The 10042-nt window shown below is 31.4% G+C and overlaps 2 protein-coding genes across 2 annotated transcripts; one reads left to right on the forward strand and one right to left on the reverse strand.

Annotated features, from left to right (window-relative positions):
- LOC109357923 (uncharacterized protein At4g26485-like) lies at positions 4659–5619 on the forward strand. The gene is made up of 3 exons (XM_019601978.1): positions 4659–4800; positions 4923–5127; positions 5340–5619. The coding sequence occupies exons 1-3, from the start codon at positions 4659–4661 to the stop codon at positions 5617–5619; spliced, it is 627 nt and encodes a 208-aa protein (XP_019457523.1).
- LOC109358108 (dirigent protein 2) lies at positions 8190–9206 on the reverse strand (the record flags this gene model as incomplete). The annotated part of the gene is made up of 1 exon (XM_019602183.1): positions 8190–9206. A coding segment is annotated over one exon (555 nt), but the record flags the coding sequence as incomplete, so codon positions are not given.

Consider the following 10042-nt stretch of genomic DNA (forward strand, 5'->3'; position numbering starts at 1 on the left):
AATAAGTTAGTTTACAATGAATAAAAGGGAAGATGTGCTCATAGAAAATGGTATTTCTGGAGACAAATATCTCATTGGTCTTGTAGTAAAAAAGGATGCACCCATTTGTGCCATGCTTGAAGCCTAAAAATATACACTTTCTAGATCTTGGATCAAATTTTGTCCTCCGAGAAACAATGGTAGATGCAAAACACAAACTGCCAAAAACTTTCAAGTTTTTGAGGTTAGGCAGACAATAATATAATTCTTCATATGGTGATTTATTAGACAAAAATTGTCTAGGTTGTCTATTTATCAAACGAATAGCATGTGATATTGCATAGTTCCAAAAACATAAAGGCATATTTGATTGAAATATTAAGGCCCTGCCAACAGTAAGAATGTGTTGATGTTTCCTCTCAGCAATCCCATTTTGTTGAGGGGTTTCAACATAAGATATTTGATGTTGGATACCTTGCAAAAAGATAAAATTCATGGATGAGGAATCCTCTTCCATTATCACTCTTAATGGCTTTGATTTTACAATAAAATTGAGTTTGGACTATTGAACAAAAGTCTTTATGAGATGACATGTTTTAGATTTTAGCTTCATAAAATGAATCCAAGTAAATATACTATTGTCATCAACTATAGTTAAAAAATATTTGTGTCCAAAAGTAGAAGGGTCAGAAACAGGACTCCATATGTCCATATATATGAGATCAAAATTACAAACAAATCTAGTATTGCTATCTAAGTATGTAAGCCTTTTTTGCTTAGCTATGTGTCAAATATCATATGGATTATTAGTTTTACTACATTGTATAAAAGGAAAATTGTTGTGCATAGTAACAAGTTTGTCATGAGATAAATGGCCTAACCTAGAGTGCCAAAGATTACAACCATCATATCTGACATATGTGTTTACACTGTGGGGTTTTGGTTGAGTCAGGATAGAAGATACCATAGCATATAATCCTCCTTTAAGCTCAGCTGCACCAATCATCTTCAATGAGTGGAGATACTAAATTGTGCAGCTAATATTTGAGAAAATCAGATTGTAGGGCAAAGAACATGTTAATTTGGAAATAGAAATGAGATTAAAATTGAATATTGGAATGTATAAGATATTAGTGAGGTATAAGGGAATAGAAAATATCATTGTTCCTAAGTATTGAGCCATAACTTGGCTGCCATTTGGTAAAGTAATTTATATAGGTTTTCTCTTTTTGAAAGATTGCAATTGAGACAAGGAGTAACGTACATGATCTGTTGCTCCATTGTCTATGATTCATGAATTGTTCTTTGTCATATATAAAAAAATGAAATGATTACTTGAGTTCTTGTTATCTTGATTGGCAAAGTTAAAAGCAATGTAATTGGCACTGTGACTTTGTTGATTTATTGATTGATGCAACAAGGATCTTAGAGCTTGGTGTTCCTCAGGTGTGAAAGACATGCTTGAAGTATGGCTATCTTGATGTGCTTTAGGGATATCACTAGATCTTATTTCCTCATGTTCTGTCACACAATTATTTGTAGAGCTAGAATTGAAGTAATTGGGAGGGTATCCATGCTTCTTATAGCATGTATCTACAGTGTGGCCAACCTTTTGACAATATGCACAAATTTTCTGACCTCTTCCTCCTAAGGACCTACCTAAAACATTACTTCTACCTGGTCTGCTAAAAGTTTGTCCTCTAAATCCTCTGCCTCTCCCTCTTGTTCTAGTGTCAACATTATTATGTGAACTAGACATATTATTGTTGTTTGAAAATTTAGCCAAAAGTGTAGATCTTCCAATTGCATTTGTCTTTCTTGTTGAACAATCAAGGAAAAAACATTATTTATAGGGGGAGGTTCCATTAACATAATCTGGGATTTAATAGCTAAAAATTGTTCATTTAACCACTTAAGAAGTATATGACATAAGCGTGTTCCCTGCAATTCTTAATAGTGGGATTAGAGAACAATGATATTTATTTCACAAGAACAAGGGGGAATAAGATTAAAATTCTCCAATTGTTGCCAAAACCCCTTGATCTTTGTATAATAAGTTCCAATAGAGGAATTTTCCTGTTTTATAGAGTAAATTTCACCAACAAGATATGAGATTAAAAAAATATAACCTTGGTAGTTGATAGGGCAAATTGCAAGTGCACGATTATGTCGTCAAGTAATAAAATATTGATCCCACGATGACTGAAAAACTATTTTAATTATAACAATTAATTTATTCTTAACTCAAATAGGAATTAAAAGTGAATTTAGAACAATAGAACAATTGACAAGAATAATTATGAAAATAGTAAAAAATGGATTGAATTCTAATTTAGGAAGAGCTTTCAGGATAAGGGTTACCACATTTACACTCGCAAATCTTTGTTTTGTTCCTTTTCATGAATTTTAAGTTGTGATGGTGAATTGCTCTTTGATATGTGTCATTCTCTCTCGAGCTCCGGTATGTGTACTCAATTGAAGTCGCACCTACTCTCGTGGTACAATTATCAATCAAATTCTTTACTTGGATCTTTCTATCCAATCGCTTCGTAGCAACCCAAGGTGAATTCCAGAAATCCCCGAGAATCCTAATACTATTATCGTGAATTAGGATTCTAGTTAGAATAACTGAATGCTCAGATAATTGGGTTCACCTCTCCGTCCTTCCCCAATGTATCTAAGAGGTGTAATTTGTTGGTCACACAACTCACATGAATAAAACCCACCCAGTTTAATAATTCAAATCACAACACTCAATGAAATAGAAGTAAGAACAAGTATTTATTGAATGTAAAAGAGTATAACCTCAATCCTAGAAACAAATGGAATTACTCACTCATGATAGAGAAGAGAATACCAAATTCTAAATTAGAGAATTGTAATGTAAAGTGTAAAGTGTATCATCCTTGAGAGAGAACCCTCATTTATCCTATTTACGAAATATTGGACTAAGCCCAACAAAACAAATCTAAAAAATAGGAATATAATATAACATCTATGACTTCTTTTGGCCCTTCAATTGGTCTTCGCATAGCCTCAACACTGAATTACATCTTCTTGCACCCAATATCTACTCTTTTTGGCTTTAATCATCCAAACTGCACAACACAGCCAATAACACCCGCTTAACCCGAACAAAGAGAAATAAAAGCTAAAAAAATCCTAAAGTTCTAATTATGTCCTAAAATATAAGTTAAATGCAATGTAGCATAATTTCACACTCATCAGTAGTACCTCTCTTGCACATCTTTCCAGATTTCAGCTGCAGTCTCCATCTATAGTACACTCTGAGTAATTGAAGGATCAATGGACTGATTCAACCAAGACACCACCAAGGTGTTGCATCTGCGCCAAGTTGGGTAGACAAGATCATTAGTAGTTGGTTTAGACAAAGATCCATCTATAATTCGAGCTTATTTTTTGTTTCCAATGCCATGTTCATGACTCTTGACCATGAATGATAGTTCTCTCCACTTAATAGAATGGAGACCAAGATTGCGCCGGGATTCTCACTAGGGTGGATTAAAAAGGGACTTCCAAGATCTAAGATTGGATTAATGACTTAATTTGCCATTTGAGATAACTAGAACAGAAAGAAAGAAGAAAGAATAATCGCGAGGTTGGTGATTCAAGGAAAAGAGTTGTGCAGTAGAGACACCTTCATAAAGGTGCTTTGATACCATGTGAAAGTTGAAGCTTTCCATGGCAAACCAACAAAATGCAATATTCCAAGATCTAATGGAATGCAGAAGAAACAAGAAAAGGAAGAAGATAATGCTTTTGTGTATTTTGAATGATAAACAAATCTATATTTCATATATTACAACTCAAGATACAAACTATACTTATACTACAATTAACATAACAAAAAAGGAATAAACTAAAACAGAAAAAACTAACTAAGTCAACTAACTTTCCTAAAACAGAAAGTTTCTAATACATTGAAAATTATTGAGAATTATAAGCTTTAACTGGATTGGACTTGGAGGATAATGAGTTGGGCTTCAATATGGTTGTTGACAATTATTACAATAAAAATCACAATTTATTTGAATACACATTTCTTTTATATATATATATATATATATATATATATATAAATATAAATATAAATAAGAGAGAGATCCTTTAAGTAGTGTACTTAATGGGTAAAGAATTAAAAAAGAAAATAGTAGCAATATTTTAATACAAACCTCTTTAAAGTGTTAAAGTATTCAATAGTAATGCATAAAGAAATGTTTGACGATGTATATTAATATTCTTCTAATTACTAAAGCAAAAAACTTTTTATACTTTCGAGTTTCGAGACACCGGAACATTTATTTTCTGATTTAATATTTACATCATTAAATATTATAGATTGATTGTTAGAATGGGGTAATAATGTGCATTATATTTTAATACAACATGGGAATATCCTTCCCTTCATTACGTTAAATTTCTTAACTAATGCCCATTCATCTTCAAAATATTATCCTCAATTTCCTTAATTGGGAATAGCACTATTTTCCATTCCACCATTGGTGATAATATAATGAGCAACCTTGTCAGTTCCCAAGCAAAAATGTGAATATCATTAATTCGTCCTCCAAATTGCTTGGTGGGGAATTCCTTGAGACACCAAAATGTATCTATCTATATATACATTCATCATCATTAGAAATTATAGGCACTGTACAATGGGAAAGAGAAGGAGAGTACTCTACCAAAGCTTTCACAAGATACTGTGTGTTGGGGAAGGTGATTTTTCATTTGCACTTTCCTTGGCAAGGAAATTTGGTATGGCTACTAACATTGTTGCTACTTCTCGTGATTCTAGAGGTATATATAGGAGTATTTTCTACTAATAATGTGACCACTATATTGCACTCAATATGTCTCTATATATAGTTATATACTAACTTTATTTTTGTTTTTAATGAAATTAATACTACAAATTGAAGTGTTTCTAGAGGAGATGTACGAAAGTGCATCAAGGAACTTGACTGAATTAGAAAGTCTTGGATGCACCCTTGTGCATAAAGTGAATGTTCATACCATGATGCATCACCCGCTTCTGATTAAGTTTAAGGATTTTGACAGAATAGTCTTCAATTATCCTCATGCTGGTTTCATTGGTCGACGTGAATTTGAATATCGCCAAATTAAGTAAGTTACTCAAAAATATATATATATAATCTCTACACTTTTATATTATTTTTTCACACCCCTTTAAGGCTATTTTACAACTATTGATCATTCATCAATATTTGTTGTAATTTCCTAAAGAAAAAGTTGTTTTTCACCAATAGTGAAAACTGACTTAAGATTATTAAATTTCAGTTTTTTATCACATATATTGACATAAAGATATATAACAGGCGTCATAGGAAATTAGTGAGGGGTTTTTTAAGAAATGCTTCATACATGCTTGGTGAAAAAGGACAAATTCACATAACCCACAGAGAAGATTATCCTTACAGTGAGTGGAAAATTGTGGAGTTGGCAGAATGTGAGGAATTGATCTTGGTTGGAGAAGTGTTTTTCAATCCACTGCGTTATCCAGGATACATTAACAAGAAAGGAGATGGGCCTCATTGTGACCATACTTTCCCTATTGGGGAGAGCTATACTTTCATATTTGCAATGGCTTCAACCTAGCTATATATGTATGATGGAGTAATTAAGTTAAATCCATGTTCAAACATGTTTTGGTATTTCTCCACTTTGGTCTTTTGTATTCACCTAAGGTTAACCTTGAATCTTGTCTATTTAATTTGTTTTTGGTGTTCTTGCTCAACGTTTCTAGATCAATAGCATTAACATTTTATTAGATTCACAAGGTGCAAAATTCTATTACATTTTGGGGTCCATGACCTCGACTCTAATGAGGAATATGTTTCCATAGCACCCAACCAAATGTTGGTAATTGCAAATTAAGATCCAGGTGCAGCGGCTGTAAGAGGTGGAGGTGGTGGACTTGGCAAGTGACCATGTTTCCTCATATTCAGAGCTGCAAATTAAGATCACTAGATGTTTTCAGCACTTCATCTTTTCACCATGTTTCAACTTTCAAATCCAACAAAGTTTAATTACTTTTACATCACACATTTAACATCTATCCACTGTGACAACCAAACATTAAACATAAGCATGTCTTAAACATGATTATATACATATATATTTATATCTATAGAGTGAGGATTCACTTATTTCACTAGTAAGTTTTTTGAATTTATTCTCTAGCCAATTCTATAGATATCTAATGTTTTATATCTATTTACTAATTGAAACCATTTGATTTCCCTATAACTCATAGCTAAGATGGAGATTATATTTAAATAACTTATTTTTCCATTAAGTGGATTCATCCTCATTTATATATGCAAACTTTGAATATTTAAATGACAAATTAAGACAAACCTGCACTAACTGGAGAGAACTGCATAACCAAAGTAAAAGTGATTGTTATTAGAATAAAAAGAAGTATAGAGATTGAAGAGAGACTTTGGATATGAGCCATATCACAATGTTGAAAGTTAATTTGCCGGGCTTGCTACTGAGTCATTGAAATTTATAATGTTAAGCTGACTGAAAAGTCATACTTTTTATTTTTTTTGAACCTTGAAGGAAATTTCTTGTAGAAAGACACCAATTAGTTTTGTATCATTAAATAAAATACGAACCGTGAATTTTTTTTTCCCAATACCATATTAAGTTGTCCTTTGAATTTTGGTGCATGGAGAAATATTCAAATGCGTGATGCTTGCAAAAAAAAAAAGTCCAAACAGAAAACCGCGTGGTAATGCCTAAACAAATTTTTTTTTCCGAATATCATATTAAGTATATGAAATTTGCATGTCATGTTTAAGGGTGAATAAAATTAAGGGTCCAAAATAAAATATGATTATGAAATATGTAATGTTTTTATAATAAATGTTGTGAAAAAGTCTTGTATAATAACTTAAAATATATTTTATTTTCAATTTCCATTATTGTTATTTATTATGAACTTAAGTTAACATATTTTTGGGTAAATTTTTTGATGAGTCTTGAACAGTTTTATATTTTGCTCATCTTAAGTCAGACCATTATTTTAGTTTTATATTTTGCTCATCTTAAGTAAGACCATTATTTTAGTTTTATATCAATTATATGATACTATAATATAATAATCATCATAACAAAATTAAGAAAGACCTTTTTACACACTTTGGACAAAAACCTACATTCCATTTTTCATAGCAATATTTATTGACCAAAGGTAATCATTCACTCACGGTAGAATCTAATTCCTTATGTATTATGTAAGGTGAGATATACAATTCCTTAATAAAATAAATAAAAAATGGGTATTTGGGCTAGTCAAGCTTCAGCTTAAAAAATGGGCATTTGAGGAGAATGGAGATCAACCATCCTCATTCATGTCCTATCCAATTAAAAGAAAATACTTAAAAATTATAAAAATAAAAATTATTATTTTGATATTATTTATTATAATTTTATTGACCGGTAGACATCACTTTGGAACAAAGGATTCATTCATTTGAGCAAGGCAAGCTTGATCTTGTAATAAATAGGAAGTCAAATCATTCTTAACATTTCATTTTAGCTGATAAGTCATATTTAGACTTACTGTTCAAAGTGACATCCGTTTAGAACACGAGACTAACGGTTCAAACTTTAGAAATTCACATGAGAGAGATATAAGAGAGAATACATCTTCTATCCACAAATTATGAAATTTGATTAATTAATAAAATTATATTTAATTAAATATTTAATAATTAAATATTTTTCATATCAAATAACATATGTATGTTTTTCATATATATGAGTGTCTGGTTTCCAACTATATTATGACTATTAGGACGTATTCGACCCAGGAGAAGAAGAAGTCCACAACGTTGTCCTTCTTTATAGATAACATAATAACAGGGGAATTGGTATGGGTGAGGTGACTTGATTTTTCAAATGAAATTGGATCTTCCACTAAAATGAATGGATGAAATTGATAGTAACCCCTATAATTTTGGAGTTAAGGTGGTTTGATCTAGATGATTAATGACTTAGCCACTTAAGAAATGGAGTGTAGAATGTTGTGGTTTCGACTCTCTCCAACAATAATAAAAAATAATTATAAGATGATTCGATGGTCATAGTAAAAAGTGTAAGTAAAAAATGTCGAGGGTTTGATAAAAAAAATTAAATATACTAACATTTTTAACCAATGCCTCCTCTTTAACCATTATATTTTTCATAAACATTTTTGTTTGCATCCAGTACCAAAATTTCATTTAGTACAACATAACAAATTAAATATATATATAGTTACACCCATGCAATTGATAAAGCTGATCATACAACTCTAATGAAACCAAAAGTGTAGTTAGCTATTAGATGCTACAATATTTTTAATTTCTTCTTAGATTAAAGAATCAGAAGCATTTGTCACAAAATGGAGTAGCAGTTTGAAACAAAAGAAGTACTTAAATATCTGCATCATGATTCATCATGATACATAGATTTAATAGTGTCCCTATAGGATAATCATAATCATATATAGTTATATACCAAGAAGAATTGTAACACAAAATATAGTTAACTCATCTATATCATGTAATTGAGTTAATTATACTATATATCATAGATATTAGGCACCACTGAGGGATAACATAATGATACCCTTCATTTCATGGAAGCTTTCTTGAATGGTTTGGGAACTCAAGTTGAAATTTAACATGGTAAGATACAGCAACTTCACTTTGTTTCTTATCAATCTGAGTAAACATTGCTCTACCACGAGCAAATGCAAAGGAACCTGTTCCTCCAACTACCCTGAGTTCATCTCTATCATTCTCTTCAACTTCCTTGGCCTGCACGCTAAGACTACCCGAATGTTCCGCGGTATCAAAGGTTAAATAGATAACATTGAATGAAGAATGCTCAAACTGCTCCACAGGAATGATGAATCCTTGTGCTTTTCCTACAACCTTTGAAGTGCTATCTGGTCCCTTTGTTAGTAACCGGTGATATATAAATGCTGTAGCATCTTCTAAGGCCACAGGGTTTGTGTTTGAGGCTGGTGTGTGAGGTTGTTGAACGTACATTGATAAATCAAGATAAGGCTTTGAAATTGAATGGTTCTTTTTGTGGGATATAGGTGATAACAAAGATAAAATGATGACTGCTATTATTGCTAGAGAAACTGCAGTGCCAAATATTATTCTTGGCAACATTATGATGCATCAAATGTTGTAGCTTTTGGATTATAATTTGAGATTACTTGAGTTCCTTATTATGAGATCAAATTAGTACATTACCTTTTAAGATGCACCTGTTCCTCATGCTAAAATTAAATGGTATTGGCAACCTAATACACTTTGTGTAGTTCAATACCTAAACCATTGTGAAATCTTAATTGTGCTTGTCCTTTTCTTCTTGTCTGGCATGTATGAGGAATACTTGAAGGCTTTCCTACATTGACTTATCAACTTTAATAATTTCCTATGTCTAACTTTATTTTGTAGCACTTCTTCCTCAACTCTAGTAATTTCTGCATCGGGAATTTAATTTGCTGGAAAGTTATGTCAAACTGAGGACAGTTGTTCAAGGTGGAGTGCTACAATCTCTCTAGTGTGTGGAGTCCAGGCTATGATCCTCTCTGGTAGAGAGTCCAATACTGAACCCAGATTCTGCACATAATATCAAAAAAGATATCATTTATTGATTTCGCTCCTTGTGTACAAAAGAACTGTGCAATTCATAAGTGTAATTAGCATTGATAGTTCAAAATAGTTATGCTACTATTGTTTACTTATACTTTAATATTTTTAGATAATTTTTTATGTATATACATCTTTAAACTATTTTAAAGATTTTATCCATCCTCATTCATATGCTTGCTCCCTAGCTTCTTGGGATAATATTTGTTATCTTGTACTTTATGTCACTTCATTTATCAAAATGTTGTGAATGGTTTAAAAATTTGTTCCATGACATATTAGCTAAAAACAACTTATTGGACTAATTTAGAGAAATAAATATTTAAAGAACTGATTTTAAAATAGAAAATAGCTTATAA

The sequence above is a fragment of the Lupinus angustifolius genome, chromosome LG10, assembly GCF_001865875.1.
Source record: "Lupinus angustifolius cultivar Tanjil chromosome LG10, LupAngTanjil_v1.0, whole genome shotgun sequence".
NCBI lineage: Eukaryota > Viridiplantae > Streptophyta > Magnoliopsida > Fabales > Fabaceae > Lupinus > Lupinus angustifolius.